The sequence below is a fragment of the Molothrus ater genome, chromosome 15 (assembly GCF_012460135.2).
Source record: "Molothrus ater isolate BHLD 08-10-18 breed brown headed cowbird chromosome 15, BPBGC_Mater_1.1, whole genome shotgun sequence".
In the NCBI taxonomy this organism is placed as follows: domain Eukaryota; kingdom Metazoa; phylum Chordata; class Aves; order Passeriformes; family Icteridae; genus Molothrus; species Molothrus ater.
Genome location: NC_050492.2, coordinates 15,206,853 through 15,224,270, shown reverse-complemented (window position 1 = coordinate 15,224,270; position 17,418 = coordinate 15,206,853). Strand labels below are relative to the sequence as shown.

The 17,418-nt window shown below is 68.9% G+C and overlaps 2 protein-coding genes across 5 annotated transcripts; one reads left to right on the top strand and one right to left on the bottom strand.

Annotated features, from left to right (window-relative positions):
• Positions 1-307: 307 nt before the first annotated feature.
• PRR7 (proline rich 7, synaptic) lies at positions 308-5,114 on the top strand. Of its 4 annotated transcripts, none has more exons than XM_036392026.2 (3): positions 309-633; positions 3,706-4,354; positions 4,484-5,114. In XM_036392026.2, the coding sequence occupies exons 2-3, from the start codon at positions 4,051-4,053 to the stop codon at positions 4,870-4,872; spliced, it is 693 nt and encodes a 230-aa protein (XP_036247919.1). In that variant the 5' UTR covers positions 309-633; positions 3,706-4,050; the 3' UTR covers positions 4,873-5,114. The 4 variants fall into 4 exon arrangements, with proteins under 4 accessions (XP_036247917.1, XP_036247919.1, XP_036247918.1 ...); XM_036392025.2 differs by having other exon boundaries at positions 4,457-5,114; XM_036392024.2 differs by having other exon boundaries at positions 308-633; positions 3,706-5,114.
• Positions 5,115-5,227: 113 nt separating this feature from the next.
• Positions 5,228-16,975, bottom strand: DBN1 (drebrin 1). The gene is given in 16 exon segments (XM_036392021.2): positions 5,228-5,956; positions 6,038-6,140; positions 6,222-6,488; positions 6,490-6,815; positions 8,263-8,388; positions 9,460-9,597; positions 10,733-10,847; positions 11,003-11,062; positions 11,177-11,240; positions 11,513-11,664; positions 11,741-11,818; positions 11,978-12,124; positions 12,201-12,275; positions 12,458-12,570; positions 12,671-12,726; positions 16,824-16,975. Coding segments are annotated over 16 exon segments (1,977 nt in total). The 5' UTR covers positions 16,910-16,975; the 3' UTR covers positions 5,228-5,885.
• Positions 16,976-17,418: the final 443 nt, after the last annotated feature.

The window sequence follows — 17,418 nt, the reverse complement described above, 5'->3', positions numbered from 1 at the left end:
GCAGGGCAGGGAAGTGGTTCTGCCTGTTTCCACCTGCCCAGTGGTGCTCCAGCACTTGGGGGGTGTCTCATCTCCATCCCTGCCCTGGATGGGGGTAGAAGCACACAGGTGAGGGGATGCCGGTGTGTGTCCAGAGCTGGAGTGGGTGGATCTGGACCCTACGGACACAGGAGAGCTGTGAGGGTCCTGAGCAGTGCCCCGTGCTGTGGGGCTGTGGCAGCAGCTCCGCACACCATTTTCAGGGGTGAAGGATGCTCTCAGCTGTTGCCTGGGCAACGGCTCCTCCTCCAGCCCACCATGTGGCTCGGGGAGCGCTCCCCCGCCTGCCTCCCCCCGCTGCCGTGGGGAGAAGGGGAAGGGGAAGGCAGCTCCCGGCCCCCGGCGCTGGCGGGGCCGGAGGCCCGGCTCCCTTCGCCCACCCTTGCCCTGACCTGACGATGCCCGTGGGCCCCGCCGTGCCCCCCGTCCCTGCGGTCCCCATGCCTGAAGGGACCACCCCGGCCCCCCCGCATGGCCGCAGCCCCCTGCCCGCCCTGGGTGCTGCTGGGGCACCCGCACAAGCACCGAGCCGGCAGAGCCCGGCTGCCGTGGCCGCGCTGTGAGGTCGGATCGCAGGAGCTGAGTTCCAGCAAGGTGAGTCGGGGCCAGAGCCGAGGGGGCCGGGGGACACTGCGGCCCTGCTGCCGGCGGGGTGCTCGGGCTGGGCCGGACACCGGAGCCGCCGTGCCCAGCTGCGGTGGGAGTGGGCTGCCAGCGCCCGGAGTGCCCGGGTCACCCCTGGCCGGGATGGAGGAAATCCTTCCGGGCGGCCCCCGGCAGAACAATGCGCCGTGTGTGCCGCCGCAGCGGGCGCCTGCCAGCCACCCTGCCCACGGGGAGGAAACGGCGACGGGGTCACGGCCTGCTGGGGCACCCACACCCATCGCCCACCCGCATCTGGCACATCTCCGCCCCAAAACCGCTCTGCCTCGCTCCTGGCACGGCCCCAGGGCGCAGCGAAGGGACGGCGGGGACTCGACCCCAAGCTCGGTGCGGTCCGAAGGAGCCAGAGGGGCGGCCCATGGGGGGCCACGACCACCAGCCTCAGTTACAGCAGAGAAGAGCTGTGACAACCACCCGATGGCAGTGCCTGGGGGAGCCCTAGCTCAGGGACAATTGCCCAGGCCAGGCTGGCGAGGGGTCTGCCTGGGGGTATGGCACCCGAGGGAGCGGGGTGACCCCAGGACACCCAGTGCCATTTCAGTCCCCCACTGTTCTGGGGGCCAGGCTGGCACCCCTGCCCCGCAGAGCCACGAGTGTCACTGCAGTGGCCAGGTGGGCTGTGGCAGGGGCTGTTCAGCTCTTGCCAGCGGCCGTGCTGCCCTCTCGTGCCTGTGGCCCCGTGCTGGCCGTCACCCCGGGAGCACGCCGTTGTCACCCCTTGAGGAGGCTGGGGATGGCATTGCGGAAACGGGTGGCAGCACCCCCAGGGCACCTCCAGGGCGAATGCAGGGCTGCGGACCGTGGGAGCCTGTGGCACCGCCCCAGCGGGCATCGCAGGGCTCTCACCCCACCCGGACCGGGAGCCGCTACCCGGGAATCCCCGGCCCCCACCCCGTGGGGCTCCCGCGGCCACCCCCGGGGATGCCCCGGCCCTCTCGCCACCGGCATCCCGCCGCCGTTCCCCAGGGGCCGGAGCGGGGGGGATTCCCTTGGCAGTACCGGAGCCCAGCCGGTGGCCCCCGAGCGGCGGCGGGTCCCGGGGCGGGGGGTGCGGGGAGCCCGCGGATCCCTCCCCGAGCCGAGGGCGGGGCGGAGCGGCGGGGCGGGAGCCCGGGCGGGCGGGGCGGCGCGCGGCGGCGGCGCGGGAGCGCTCACCGGAGACAAAGGCAGCGCCGGGAGGCGGCGGCGGCGCCGCGCACCGGGCGCGCACCGGGCCCCCTCCCCCGCCGCCCTATGGAGCCGCCGCCCGCCGCCTGAGCCACGTGCGCCGCCGCCGCCGGTAACGGGAGCCGCGGAGGGAGCGGGCGCGGCGCCTCCGCCTGTTGCGCGGTGCGGGGGCAGCGGGGCCGGGGCGGGGGCGCGCGGGGCCGTCGCCACCGGGGGCCGCGGCGGGGGCGCGCGGCGCGTACCGGGGCGCGCATCTCCGGTCCGGCCCCGGCGGGCGCGCGGCCCGGGGGAGGAGGAGGATGAGGATGAGGAAGGGGTGCCGCGCCCGGCGCGGGGAGCGGGGAGGTTCCCCGCCGGGGTGTCACCGTCTCCGCGGAGGCAGCGGGCAGGGATGCGACGCGGGCGGCGGGGCCCAGGCCGCGGCCGGGGGCAGCAGGGCGGCCCGGGGCTACCGGCGGGGCCCGGCTCGGCGGCCGCTCTCCGCTCTCCGCCCGGCGTGAGTGTCTCCAGCCCGGCCCCGCTCCTCCCCCAGCCCGCACGTCCTCGGCAGCCCCGCTCCCCCCGCACGCCCCAGCTGCGAACGCCCCCGGTCCGCGGCGCCGCCAGCCCGCCCTGCACCGCTTCCCGGTGTTCCCCCGGCCGTCATCCCGGGGCTCGACCCACGGCCCTTCCCGCACGGTACCTCTCCTCCCCGGGGATGCCCAGGCTGCCGGCGCGGAGCCTGTTGCAGCCGATGTGGCGAGCGCTGCCCGAACCGAGCTGGCCTCAGCCAGGGCACCCCCTCCCCACAGACCCGCATCCCGGCGCTGCCTCAGCCCACGCGTTTGTCTGAGTGATGGAGCAGCCCCCGCTGCCCGCCGGAGCGCGGTCAGGGCCCCCGGCTCCTTCCTTCCCCATCGTTTCTTCCTTCCGCCGGGCTCGGCCCTCCGGCCCCGCCGGCACCCTCAGCCCCGGTGGCCCTGCCGTGATCCCTCGCCGGCAGCGCGGCCCTGCGCCGCAGGGTGATGGAGCACCCCGCGCCCCTTCGCCCTGCTCCGAGGGAGCGGTGGTGTCACCGTGAGCACCCAGCCCTCGGCTGCCGCTGCTCCAGGCTCACCCTCCTCCCTGCTGCCGAGCCCGTTTTCTCCCACACCACGATAATGAGAATCCTGACGGGTGCTTATGTGCCTGCCTGCGAGCACCCATGGGTGCTGCTCGCCGCTCACTGAGGAGCAGACCTGCCCCTGGCACACGCCCTTGACGTTTGATGCTTGGCTGGATGTGACAGAGCTGTCACCCTGCCTAAAGGGCAAAGGTGATGGTTCCCATCGCCACCACCCCTGGCCCTGCATTCCTGTGTTGGGGTGCCACCATCCCCAGTGGCCGCGAGGCCAGCGATGGCTTCGGTGCATGTGCTCCTGCCAGCGCCACGTGCCACAGGCACCCGGCCCCTCTGCTTGTCCCTCCTGCTCGCCAGGGCACCCCCCTGTGTGGCAGCACAGGGATGAGCCGCCTGCGCTCAGCAGCAATTTAGGGTGCACCGGCTGGGCAGGAGAAGGGGATCCACGGTGGCCCCCCTGAAGCAGTAATTCACCCAAGATCTTCAGGTCATGATCTTCAGATGATGCTGTGGTACCACAGCATCCGTCCCCCACCCCAGGGTGCCCAGCAGTGCCGTGGGCGATTCTAGGGCGGCTGCGTAGGTTTGCATCCATGGGGGTGATGGCGGGGGGTGCACGGGGTGCCAGGCACGGTTCCCCCTGGCTGCGGGCGCTGCGGCGCATGTGGAGCGAGTCACCATGGGAACAGGGCGTCCACGTTTCCGTGTCGCTCACGCTCGCGTCTGTCTCGTTGCAGGGCCCCCACCCCGGCGGTCCCCCCCCAGCGATGGGCAGCGGGACCCCGGCAGCCCCGTCCCCCCGCCGCCCGCCCCGCCGGCCCCCCGCCCCGCCGCCCGCCCGGCGCACCCAGGCCTGACCCACCCGCTCCAGCCCCCCCCAGCTCCATGGCGAGGACGGACCCCTGACGCCAGGCTCGCCCGCGGGCCACAGGAGACGGCGCCGGGCACGGCCCGGGGAGATGCCCTCGGCGGCCCTGACAGCATCGGGTCCTCCCTGACCCTGCCGCCGCCCTGAGCATCCCGTCCCCCATCCCGAGGGCAGGGAGAGAGGCGGGGGCCTCCCCCCGGGGCCGGCTGCCAAGATGGTGATGTCCCAGGGCACCTACACCTTCCTCACCTGCTTCGCGGGCTTCTGGCTCATCTGGGGCCTCATCGTGCTGCTGTGCTGCTTCTGCAGCTACCTGCGGCGGCGGGTGAAGCGGCAGCAGGAGGAGCGGCTGCGGGAGCAGAGCCTGCGCGCGCTGGAGATGGAGCCGCTGCACTACGAGGGTTACGGGGGCAGCCCCCCCGGCATGGCCATTCCCCACCGCCTCCGCCTCGAGCCCCACCATCACCATCACCACCCCCACCACATCCCGCCCCCCCGGCCCTGGAGCTGCCGGCACGGTAAGGAGCAGGGAGGGGCTCTCGCATCCCCGGAGCACGTGCCTCCCCCCGGTTTGGGGGGGATACGACGTGAGAGCCGGGGCGCAGCGCTGACGGCAGCAGGGGTCCGGGGGGGGCTTTGCCTTGCAGAGTCAGACCTGTCAAAGCCGCCGTGCTATGAGGAGGCGCTGCTGATGGCGGAGCCCCCCCCGCCATACAGCGAGGTGCTGATGGACACGCGGGGGCTCTACCGCAAAATCAACGCCCCTTTTATGAGCCATGAGCGGCTGGAGAAGCAGGAACAGCCTCCCAGCTACAAACCCCTTTTCCTGGACGCCGGCTACGGTTCAGCACTGCACCTGCCCCGCTCAGCCAGCCCCGGCCCTGCCTGCCCGGACCTCTACCTGCAGCAGGAGTGCTCCCCACGCATGTTTCCCAGCTGGACGGACTCGGAGCTCAGCAGCAGGGACACCTACGAGACGGGACCCTGGCACCTCCCGGTCTCCATGCCCCTCTTCGGCAGGACTACCGCTGTCTAACGGCGGCCACGGGGGACGCCCGGACCTTGCCATGCACCTGGGGGGTGGGGGGGTTTCGGTTGCTCGTGTCACCCCAGGGACACCCGCCCCGGCGCGGGCCATCGCCGCCGGCGCGGAAGGGGCTGGTTCCCCGTCTGGCCCCCGCCGGCCCCCCATGGCCGGGGGCGCTGGGGACCTGGACTCTGCTCTGTTTCTTAAATTTTTTGTTTGTTACAGTTTGAGAATAAAAGTTTGTGGCTCTGGTTTGCCTCCTGGCGGGCTGGCATGGTGGGACCGCCCCCTCCCCAAGGCAGCCGTAGGCCCCCCCAGCCCCAGTCCCAGCCCTCCGTGCCGCCCCAGCAGGCTGCAGCCCCCGTGGGAGACGCTTTATTTATTAACAGACATGAGCACACCGCCGGTACAGAACTTGTGCTTTCCAAAAAGTTTCCGGGGGGAATGGGGGGAGAGGGGCCAAGCAGGGGCCAAGCAGGGGAGGACGGGGCTCCCAGCAAAGAAGGAGTGGGGAAGGGGTAAAAGCCCCCACATCAGCTCCCTGCCGGGGTTTGGGGGGTGGGGGGGACGCCGCTGGCTGCAGCCTTGCCTCGCTCGGGTCGCTTTATTGCCATTTTCATTTATTATTATTATTATTATTTCTTTTTTTTTTTTCTTTGAACTCGTGCAAAGTACTGGGGGGGCTCCCGGGGGGGCACGAAGAGAACGAGGACCCTGTCCCACAGCCGGGCAGGGATGCGAGCGTGTGTCGTCCCCCCCAAAAGGGGCGCTGGGATATCGGGGGGGGGGCTGCTAAGGGAGGGCTGGGGGGCTGACACGGCTCCTACCGACAACTTAAAAAAGAGAGGAGGACAAGGGGGGGCTGTAAAAGGTGCCCCGGGGCGGGGCTGCAGCGGGGCGGCCGCCACCTGGAGGCCTCATCCTGCGGGGCCCCCGAGGGGTGAGGGGGGCCCGGCCCCCGGCTGCAGCCCCCCCGTGCCCCGCCGGGGGTGGGCTGCCTGTGCCGGCAGCGGGGCCCGGCCTTACAGGGCCCCCCCAAAGCTCTCCTCTTCCTCGGGCAGAGGGTCTGCGTCCCAGCACGTGATGTCGATCTCTGGAGGACAGGGAGAGGGTCAGGATGGCTTGGGGTGCCCCAGAGAGGGACAGACGCCCCCTCCTGACTATCCTCACTCACCTGGGGGCTTGTTGTAGAAGACGGGCTGGGGGGCTTTGGCCGACAGCTCCTCGGTGGGGGGCACCTCCTCCTCCTGGGACTGGCTGAAGTAGCCCTCGCTGGCCTGGGGGTGGGGGGGGCAGGTTGTCAGGAGCCCCCCAGCCCCCCCATCATGCCCTGACCTCTCCCCACAAGTGATGCTCACCTGCTCCCCACGACCCGGTGTCCCATCCTTGGGGGCCATCTCCCCATTGGTGATGGGGGGCGTCTCTCGGCCCGCGGTGTCTTCCTGGGTGTCTTCCTGGGTGTCTTCCTGGGGCGTGTGCTGGCAGCCCAGATCCTGGGACTGGGGGTCCCCCTCGCCAGCTGCCTCTTCCTCATCCTCCTCCTCCTGCTCCGCATCGCAGAAGGTGGCAGGGGGCTCAGGCAGCTCGTCCAGGCTCAGCAGGGCCCCCTCCTCAGGGCAGCATGGCCGGGGGTGTCTCGGGGACAGGGGCAGCAGGCAGGGGCCAGGCAGCTGGGGGAGTCACCCCGTCGCTCTCGCTCTGCCACAGGTCGATGAGGCTCTCGGGGTTGGGGGCTTCCCCAGTTTGGGGCTCGTCAGCCACGGGTGGCAGGGAGGGCTCGGTGGGCTCCAGGGTCACCAGGTCCCCCAGGGCATCACCCCCCTCTGTCCACACTGGCCTGGGGCTGGGCTCGTCCCCGGGGGGCTCGATGGCCTTGTCCTCGGGCCCCGGGAAGGGCCAGTGCTGCTCGGGCGTGGCTGGCCCGGGCTCCTGTGCGCTGGGGCTGGGGGACTCTGAAAGGAGGGGACAGGAGTCAGTGGGGACAGGAGTCAGTGGGGACAGACAACCTCGTCCAGCGCTGGGGGTCACCCGGGGACAGGGATGCAGCTCAGGGGGATTTGGAGTCCTTTGGACTGGGCACAATATGGGGAATGCTGCAGGGATAGGTGGGGGTGGCTGGGCAGGGAGGGGATTGTGGCATGCACTGGGGAGTGAGGGGACATAGGGAGGGACATGGTTATCCCCTGGGGAGTGGCAGGGAGGCAGAAAGGGCTGTGGAAGGAACGGGAGAGGTGCCCTGGGAAGATGCAAATGGGAAAGTTGGGATGCACCAGAGGATGCCAAGGGGCCAGTGGGGACACACAGTGACAGCAGCAGAGCTGGCTGGGGTGCCTTGGGGACGCAGTGGGGCAGAGGGGACATCCAGAGGGAGTCAGCAGCCCTGGAAAGGACGTAGGGCAGGATGATACAGATTGGGCAGCATCGCACTGGGGGACCCAGCAGAGACAGCGGGGCTGCACTGGGGGGTGCAGCAGGGACGCCGGCATGTACAGAGCAGGGGAATGCACTGGGGGCGGGGGGATGCATGGTGTGGGGTGCAGCAGATACAGCAGGGATGCACTGGTGTTAGAGAATGCACTGGGGGCGGTGGGGATGCAGCAATGACACTGGGGGCTGCACTGGGGGATGCAGCAGAGACGGCGGGGATGCAGCGGCACGGAGCAGCAGGGACGGCGGGGATGAGCTGGGGGCGCAGCAGAGACAGGCGGGATGTGCCGAGGGATGCAGATGGGGCAGCACGGATCCACTGAGCCATGCAAAGGCAGCTGGGGGGCTGCAGCTCAGCCGAGGGGGCTGCAGCATGAATGCATCCTTGAGCCATGCAAGGGCAGCTGAGGGGCTGCAGCTCAGCCAAGGGGGCTGCAGCATGAATGCATCCTTGAGCCATGCAAGGGCAGCTGGGGGGCTGCAGCTCAGCCAAAGGGGCTGAAGCAGGGATGTGCTGTGGGACGCAGCAGGGGCAGGCGGGATATGCCGAGGATGCAGGTGGGACAGCGCAGATGCACCGAGCCATGGATGCACTGAGCCATGGATGCACCAAGCCAGGGATGCACGGAGCCATGGATGCACCGAGCCAGGGATGCACCAAGCCAGGGATGCATGGAGCCATGGATGCACCGAGCCAGGGATGCACCAAGCCAGGGATGCACGGAGCCATGGATGCACCGAGCCAGGGATGCACCAAGCCAGGGATGCATGGAGCCATGGATGCACCAAGCCAGGGATGCACCGAGCCAGGGATGCACCAAGCCAGGGATGCACGGAGCCATGGATGCACCAAGCCATGGATGCACCGAGCCATGCAAGCGCGGCTGGCGGGGCTGCAGCAGAGCTCAGGGAGCTGCAGTGGGGATGCACCCGGCAGCCCGGGCAGGGGGGCAGTACCAGCCCTGCGCCCACCTTTGGGCGTTGCCGGCGTCTGTTCCGCCGCGGGCGCGCGGGGGCCCGGGGGCGAGGCGGCCGGGCTGGGCTCGCAGGGGCTGCAGCCCGCGGCCGAGGCCTTGCGGAAGGCGTCCGACTGGCTGCCTGCAGACAAGGAGATGGGCTGGCGTGGGGGGGCTGCCCACGCTGAGGGGGGAACCAGAGCCCCAGCGCTGCTCCTGCCCCACACCGACCCAGCTGTGCGCTGCCGAGTGCACGTCACTGTGTACCTGCCACCGTGCCATCCCCTCTTGGGGTGGAGGCTTCCATGGGTGCAGCAAGCACCATGTCCCTTCCAGGTGTCCCCACCACCCCCACGAGTTTCAGCCCCCACATCTGCTGGGCAAGGGGACAGGCAGCCCCACACCTGCTGTGGTGCATATTGGCTGTGCCCATGAATCACTCAGCTGTGCCCTGGCACAGCCTTTGTGGGCACAGCTCTGTGACCTGTCAGCTGTGCCTGTGGGGGCACAGCCCTGGAACCACCTGGCCCCTTCTGCCCCATTGGCACAGCCCCACACATTTCAGGGCACAGCCTTTTCCATTCCACTCTGTTTTGTGGACAGTCTTGCAGTCTTGTCCATGGCACAGCTGTTCCATCCCCTTCTGCCCCACTGGCACAGCCTCACATGATCCTGGGTGCAGCCTTTTCCACACTGCCTAATGCTACCCCACAGGCACAGACCTGCACAGTGTAGGGCAGCAGAGATGTCCCTCTCTCTTCTGCCCCATCAACATGGGGCACATGTGATTCTGGCACATCATTCTCCACGCTGCCTGACCCTGTCCCATGGGCACTGCATGATCCAGGGCACCGCTGTCCTATCCACTGCTGCCCCATGGGCAGAGCCTGCCCTGTGCCCTCTCTACCCCATGGGCACAGTCTATCCTATCCCACTGTGGACATCACCTCCCCAGGCACAGCTCTACCCTGTCCCCATCTGCCCCATGGGCACAACCTGCCCTATGTCCCCCCTCCCAGGGACACAGGGACCAGCATGGGGTCAGCCCCAGCAGGGGCAGGGTCCCCGCCTGGGTGCCCGTTCCCCTGGGGTGCCCATTCCCCTGGGGTGCCCGTGCTGCCTCCGCTGCCGCTCCGGTGTGCCGTGGGGTGGGTGGGCTGCGGGGCCCCGGCTCGACCCCCGGAGCTGCGCCCGGGAGCTCCCAGCTACCTACATGGGAAGAAAGAGGAGAGATTTGGAGTGCGGTGGCAGGAGATATAGGGGAAGGGGGTCCGTGGGGGGGAGGAGGAGGAGGAGGAGGAAGATGGTGGCCCACTGTCAGCTGTCTTTATGAAAGGACAGTGCAGACGACCTGTGAGAGAAAGACAGACAGACAGACGGACGGACGGAGAGAGAGAGAGAGAGCAAAGAGAGGGGTCAGTCCCTGCTCAGCGCAGTCATGGCGGGGCTGGAGCACCAGGGCACCGGGATGGGAGCACAGCAGGGTGGTGGAAGGTAGCATGGTGGGAAAATGGCAGGACAAGAGGATGGAAAGGCAGCAGGACAGAAGGACGTGAGGCAGCACTGCCTGGCCAGGTGGGGAGAGAGGCCAGGACACGGCTGTGGGACCAACTATCTGCTCAGCCACAGCACAGCCCCACAGCGTGAATCTGTGGCACAACCACGGCACGGCCAGAACACACAGAGCACAGCACAACCCACGGCACAGCCCCACAGCACTGCCCAGAGGCACTGCCCCACAGCACATCCCCACGGCACAGCCCATGGCACAGCCCATGGCACAGCCCATGGCACAGCACACAAGAACACACGTCACAGGCTCCCAGCACAGCACCATGACACGGCCCCATGGCTGGAGGCAGCCCCCAGGACAGACAGTCCTTCCCTAGATTCACATAAAGAGTCCCAGCACTGGATCCCAGACTGTGGGGCAGCCCAGCTTCTCCATGGGGCATTCCTTGCCAGCTTGGCAGCATGCTGAGCACCCCACATGTGCCTCCCTCGCTCCTGTCCCTTTTAGCTGTCACCATGGGATGTATTCCCAAGCCATCCCCAGACCTCCAGTTGCCCACCCGTACGCAACCCGTACCAACCACGCTTCCAGCTTGGCTGTGGGCACAGTGCTGTGACAGGTGAGTGGACAACACCCAGCAGGGAGCAGGGTGAGCCCCATTTTGCTGAAGAGAGCCTGACATCCAGCCCCTGACAAGCTGCCCCAGATGCAGGGGCCACGTGAGGTGCAGTGGCAGTGGCGGTGATGGTGGCAGTGATGGTGGCACAGCAGAGCAGGACGTCCCCTGCCATCCTCATACCCTTGGCACCCAGAACCACAGTGCCAGTGATGGCAGAGTGTACACCCCCTCCCCACATTGCATCCCTGGTCTTTCCATATCTCACTGCAATCCTTTGAGCTGTGACAGTGCACTCACCTGTACCCTGGTGTCCAGGTGCCCACCCCTGTGCCCACAGCCCCCACAGCCCCTCACCTGTCCTGTGGCTGCCTGGTGACACAGCATCACTGCTGCCTGATGCCACCCGCTCCTGCTGCTTGAAGAAGTCCCGGGGGTTGTCAGGCCGCTGAGCGATGATGGCAGCAGCCTCCTGTGGGGACAGGGGAGGCTGAGCCCCACTGTCCCAGGGCCGTGGGGCGGTGGGACCACCCTCCATGCATCCCACAACTTTATTCCCATCTAGCTGTGGGCACTGCTGGATGGGGAGTGAGGACCCGCACCGGGCACGGCCATCGCCACACTCACCTCCACCTCTGACTCCGATTTCCTAAACTGCTGCCTGTCATCCTCGTCTTGCTGGTCCCCCTGGAAGAGACACAGCATCACCTCCCAGTCTGGGCACCCAGCTGGGGAAAGCCCTTCCCTGGGGGTAATGCCAGTGGCAAGCCTGGCCCCGATCCTGGCACCAGTGGCACTCACAAAGATGGACTGCTCCTTCAGGCGCTGCCGGGCCTCCTCCGCCTCCAAGCTCTGCTGCTTCCTCCTGCAATGGGGAAACGGGAGAGGCACTGGACATCAGCTCCTGCCAGCCCCTGCCCCAACCCCAGCCTGTGAGGGACACCCATGTGCCCACCCAACCATTCACAGCACGTGTGCAGCCACCCCTTACCCACATCCCACCTGATCCCAGCCATGCATCCATCCCATACCCACTTCCCACCCGACCCCAGCCATGCAGCCATCCCATACCCACACTCCATCTGACTGCAGGTGTGCATCCATACTGTACCACATCCCACCCGACCCCAGCCGTGCCTGTGCTCCTCAATCTGCTCCTCACGCTCCCGGTAGCGCCGTTCCCGCTCCTCCTGCTCCAGCCGCTCCTGCTCCATCCGCTCCTGCTCGAACCGCAGCCGGGCATCCAGGGCCTTTTTCCTCTCTTCCTCCTTACGCAATTCCTCCTCTTTCTGGTGTGGGGGGATCAATGAGGGGGCTGCCCATCAGCAGCTCACCCCTCTCCCTGGGGTGTCCCTCTGTACCCACCTTTGCCTGCTCCCAGAACTGCTCCCGGTTGAGCCGCTTCATCTCCACGGTGGCGTCGGTTTTCTGGTAAGTGGTGCCCTGGGATGGAGGAGAGGTGAGGGGATGGAGGGGCTGGGATCAGTGATGGGGGTAACAGTAAGGGGCACACGGAGTGAGGGGCTGTGGCACACAGGAGCCCCGGGCAGGAGGGACGTCCCAGTCCCAGCAGCATCCCCAGCGCTGCCGTGGGGACGTTACCACGGGCTCGGCGTTCTCGTCCTCGCGCAGCCGCAGGCGGTGCAGCACCGGGCTGGAGACACGGGCCAGCCCGTTGGAGAGCCGCTGCCCGATGGCCCCGGGGTCAATGTCCTCCACGCTGCTGGCATTGACAATGACATCGACACCCTGAGGGGTGCAAGCAGCCATCAGGGTTCAGCATCAGTGCCCTGGCAACTTCTTCCCCGTCCCCAGCACCACCCACCTGGAAGAACTCGGCGATCTTGGCTACGTGGCTGGCACAGGCGCATTTGCGGGCATCCGGCACGTCCTCACCCACCTGTGGCAGCCAGGGAGGGACTGAGCTGAGAGGGGCAGTGGGGTGACCCCTACCCCACTGACCTCAGCAGGGCAGCAGGACTGTGGGGCACCCACAGCCCCTGGCCACTGCCAGCTCCCTCACACCCAGCCACATCCCTGTGGGCACAGCACAGCCCCCCTCAGCAGGGCCCCCAGACTCACCCAGTTGACGAGAACATATTTGGGGAGCACGGCCTGGGGGTCCTTGACGCTGCAGAAGCCATACATCACCTTCTGAATCTCAAAGTGGCCAGAAAGCTCCAGCAAACCTCCACCTGGCACAGCACCATCAGCCCACGTGCACCCAGCACCAGGAACAGGTGACAGGGAAAACACCGGCACAGGCAAGCCGGCAGAGGGGACAGAGGACCTTACCTCCTGATGCTGCCAGCTTCAGGTCATCAGAGCCATCCTCGTATGTGTAGAGGGCCCTGGGGAGACACCATGGGTGAGCCAAAGCACGGAGGAGTGTGGGGCAGCCCCCAACCTCCCCATCCTGCTTAAACTGAGGTCAAGGCATGTCCTGGGGTCTGGCTGCTTGTCCCAAAACTAGCACACAGCCACAGCAACCCTTGTCCATCAACAGCACCAAGAGCCAGACTGCCAGGCAAGGCAGACAGGATGTGGAGCAGGGCCTATTCCCCAGCCCTTGGTGGCAGCTGTGGGGAAGGGTCTCAGGTTTGGGGACAGAATAGTCACTTGGGCACAGGGACCCACTGACTGCTGTGCTGCAAGCCAACACAGTCCCGCAGCAACTTGCTCGCCCATCCCTGTCCCCTCACGACCCTTCCAGCTACTGACCAGGTTTGGGGACAACCCTGTGCCCCAGTAAGGACCCGGGCCCACTCACGTGCCCGGCTGCGTGAGCCACCAGCCCAGCAGGCACCAGGCTGGGGGAGGACGCCGGAGCACCAGCAGCAGCAAATCAATGAGCCGCCAGTGTGATGGGGCCGTCATGGAGACTGTTCCTTGGAAACCATTCCCAGCTGATGGGAAACCCCCTGTCGCTCCCACCGTGCCCTGGCCAGCCCCTCTGGGGGCTCCACGGGGACCCCCAGCAGCCAGCACCTCCCCAGAGGCACACAGCCAGCGATGGAGGGGGGACCACGCATGCCAAATTGGTCCAGGGCGGGTGGGCGAGGGGATGGATGTTGCTAGGCAACCAGCATCCTCCATCACCATGGCAACCCCCCCATCCCAGCTGGGATGCAGCTCGCCCCGATGACGAGGTGATTAGTGGAGGGGAGCGGGGGAGGCAGGCAGGCAGTGGGGACCTGCGGGGCCTGGCAGGCACCCAAACCTGCCCGCCACCGTCACGCGCTGCACCCGGAGCGCCGGGGCCGCCCGTGCTGGATCCCCACAGCCCCGCTCCGCCGCGGGTGGGCGGCTCTGCCCAGCAGCACTCGGCTGCTGCTGCCCGCACGGCGCTTCCCAGAGCCCCAAAATCCCCGCTGAGCCGAGCAAAGCTCTCCTCACTCCAGCCTGCAGCTTCAATCCACAGCCTGGGGAACGGGAATTGAGGGTCCCTGTGGGCAGAGCCACCCCCTAAACAGGGCCGTGGTTGGAGCTAAAAAGCAAGGGGAAGGCAGGCAGGTGCCTAAGAGGGAGAGGGCCTCCCTCTGCCTCCCCTAGCCCCTGGCAGGGAGCCGCAGATAATTGCACCAACAAGATTGACTTTAATCCGCACATCCCGATCCCGCTAATCGGCCGCCCCAGCCGGCGCCAGCTTCCAGGCCTGGAACAGCTGCAAAGTGCTGTCTGAGATGGCTGTGACAGGGAAGGGTGGCAAATGCAGCCCCTGAGCCCCCAGGAATGGGGGAAGACGGCAGCAGTTTGGGGGAGCCCAGGGCAGCGAGCTGGAAGCTGGCAGGGTGGGATGCAGCTGGCAGCAGACAGGAGAAAAGAAGTAGGGCAGAGCCACAGCATCAGTGCCTGGGAGCCCTGTGGGTGCTGGGGGCACCCACTGCCTGCTTCTCCTCCCCAAAACCCTGCCATGCCGGGTGGTATCTGGGCACAAGGCTGCTGCCTGCACCCTGGGGGTGCTCCCAGGGCAGATGGGGCTTGCTGTGGACCCAGCTCAGCAGCACAGCCTGACTCCATGCCAGGATGGAGGTTTCCATTCCAGGAGACAGGGAAGCCGTGCTGGGGCCAGTAGCGTCCCCAGGGGTGTCCCCAGGGACCCACAGCCCAACAGCACCACCACAACCCCTGGCAGTGGGGACCAGCTGTGTCACAGCGGGTGCTGTCAGCATCATGCATTGCTTACCCCGCTTCCATGGGCTTTAATCCCTCCACCCATCCCATACAGCCCTTTCCCACCCCCGGGCTCCAGGTATGTGGGTCACCCGGGGGTGGAGATGCCCCGTGCAGCCCGGGGGGGGGCTCCCTGCAGCCGGGGGGCTCCACTGAGGATCCCTCATCACCCCAACCAAAGAGACCTCAGCCCCGCTGCCCTCGCATGGCCCCGCTGCTCACCAGAGCAGGCAGAGCAGCACCCCCGGGTGCCAGAACGGGGCTCCCGCGGCAGCCTACCCCCCATGCCACGGCCAGGGAGGGGTCACATCGCCCCAGCCTCCCGCCCCAGCCCCGGCACATGTGTTTCCAATGTGGCTGGGAGCTCCAGGGAGTCGGCGTGCTCAGAAAGCAGCACCAAATTCCTTTCCGATCGAGTAATGGGCCCCAGCAGCCTTCGCGGGGCCGGGCAGGGGGAGGGGATGCTCGGACCCTCCAGGACAGGGCTGGAGCAGGGGAAATCCCAGACTAAACAGAGGGATCCCGTCCGGACCTGAGCGTGGCATTCCCCGGTACCGGCCCAGGGCCAGGCTCTGGCACAGTGTCCTCCCTGGGTCGGCCAGGCTGGGCCCTCCTCCCACTGTCCCCATCACCTTGCCCGATGCAGCCCCAGCAGCATCACCCCTCATCCCGCACCCCGCAGCGGGCCCTGCAGAGGGAATGCTGCTCCCGCAGGCGCTGAGTGCCAGGACTCCGGTGACAATGGAGCGCCGGCTGGGCACGATGGAGCGGCTGGGGACGATGGAGCAAAGTCACCCCCACGGATGGGATTGGCAGGGGATCACTGCCGGGCCGGGATCAGCGTTGGAGGTGTGTGTGGGGGAGCCGCCACCGGCACTCGCCTTCCCGGGAACCGATTCTGCTGCTCTCAGCAGCTTTGGCAGGGACGGCTCCTTTGCAGCGGATGCCGGGAAGCGAGATGTACCCAGGGCTGACAGCTGCCGCCTGGCCGGCAGCACACACGGCGCTTGCCCACAGCGCCCCTGGGCTGACAGCGGGACTGTGGGGCCCTGCGGAGACCCCCGGCGACTGGCAGGGACCTGGACCGGCCCAGGCCCTGTGCTGAGAGCAGCGACCTGGTTAGAGATAGACGTCTGACCGGCTGGGATGTGGGTGCAGCCCAGCTGGGAGGTGGGAGTCCCCGGATGGGTGGTGGGTGTATCCCGGAGGGGCGGCGGATGCCCCTGGCTGGATGGTGGGCGCACAGTAGCTCCCCTCCGTCCGCCCCCCACCAAAAGCATCATGCACAGCATGCACCCAGCACTGTCCAGCGCCGCGGCTCTGCCCGGCGAGATGCGCCCCGGCGCGCCGGCAGCGTTCCCACCCAGCACGCCAGAGGCACCCTGGAGGGCAGGGAGGGGATCGCGGGGCAGATGGCCCCCGCCAGCCTCCCGGCACCCGGCTGGGCTGGGAGATGCTGGTGGGCTGGCAGCGGGTGATGCTCCCTGCAGCGGGCCCTGATCCGGCCGGCCTCGACTCCGGGTGCCCCGCACCGGGGCGCGGGCAGCGCGAAAAGCCGGGGGTTCCCAGCGGGGAGAGCCACTCCCCTCCCCGGCTCAACAGCAATCCCGGCCCGGCGGGGCAATCCCGGCCCGACACCACGACCCCCCAGGGATGTGGCAGCCCAGGAGCTTTGAGGGAATCTGAGCGTAGCGGGAGCGGCGGGAGATGCTCGGTGCCCCCCCGGCTTCAGGCCTCGCTCCGCCGGGCAGCGGGACCGCCCGCTGCCGGGGTACCGGCGGAGCCGGTCGGGAGCAGGACCGGTCGGGAGCGGGGCCGGGCTGCGGGGCCCCGATCCCTCCCCATCCCCCGTTCCCCGGGCGCCCCTGCCCGCGGCTCCTGCTCCAGACAATGGCGAGGAACCGGTGCCGGGCCCAGCACCGGGGAGCCCCACGGGGCCCTCCCCACCGTGCGCGAATTCCCCCGCTCCCCGCTCTCGCTGCCCGGCCGGGGTCGGACCGGGCCGTGCCGGGGAGTCCCGGCGCTCGCACGTGCCGGCCCGGCGCAGACAAAGCGGGGACCGCGCCCCGGCCCGGTGCGGCGGGCAGGTGCGGGCACCGGGGGCGGCGAGCCGGGCACACCCCCCGCCGCCCCGCCCGCCTTTGTGTGCCGGGGCTCCCGGGGACGGCGGGGGGCGCAGCTCGGGGCGCGGCCCGTGTTACCGGGCGGCTCCGTGCACAAAGGGCGGCGGCGGCGGCGGGGACAAAGGGGCGGCGGCGGCGGCGGGCGCGCTCACCAGTCGGTGGGGCTGTCCTCGCCGATCACGTCCTGGTAGGAGGCGAGCAGCTCCAGGCGGTGCGCCGCGAAGCCGACGCCAGCCATGGCGGGGCCGGGATGCTGCCGGGGGACCGGAGGGACCGGCCGCCTGCCCGCCTCCGAGACACTGCCGCAGCGGCCGGGCGGAGGGGCGAGCGGCGGGGAGGCTCCGCCCGCCGCCGCGCCCGGTCCTAGCGCCGCGAACGGCGGCCCCCCTCCCCTCCCCTCCGCCCCCCCGCCCGGCCCCCGCCCCCGCCGCGCCCCCGGGGCGCCCCCAGGGCATCCCGCCGGCCGCGCCGCCCGGCCCCGGGCCGGGACCCCGGGGGTGCGGGCAGCATCACCCCCGCCCCGCCGCCCCCGCGCACAGCTCGCCCCCGGGATCCCGCAGCCTGGGCTCCGCTCTGCCCCCGCAACACCGCGCCCCGGGCCATCCCCCGCCCCAGGGACACCGAACCCCGGCTCAGCTCCTCCCGGGAACCTGCACGCCGGGTGATTTCGCATCCCGGGCTCTCCTCCGCCCTGGGGACCCCGCATCCTGCGCTGCCCCTCCTGGGATCTTGCACTCTGGAGACCTC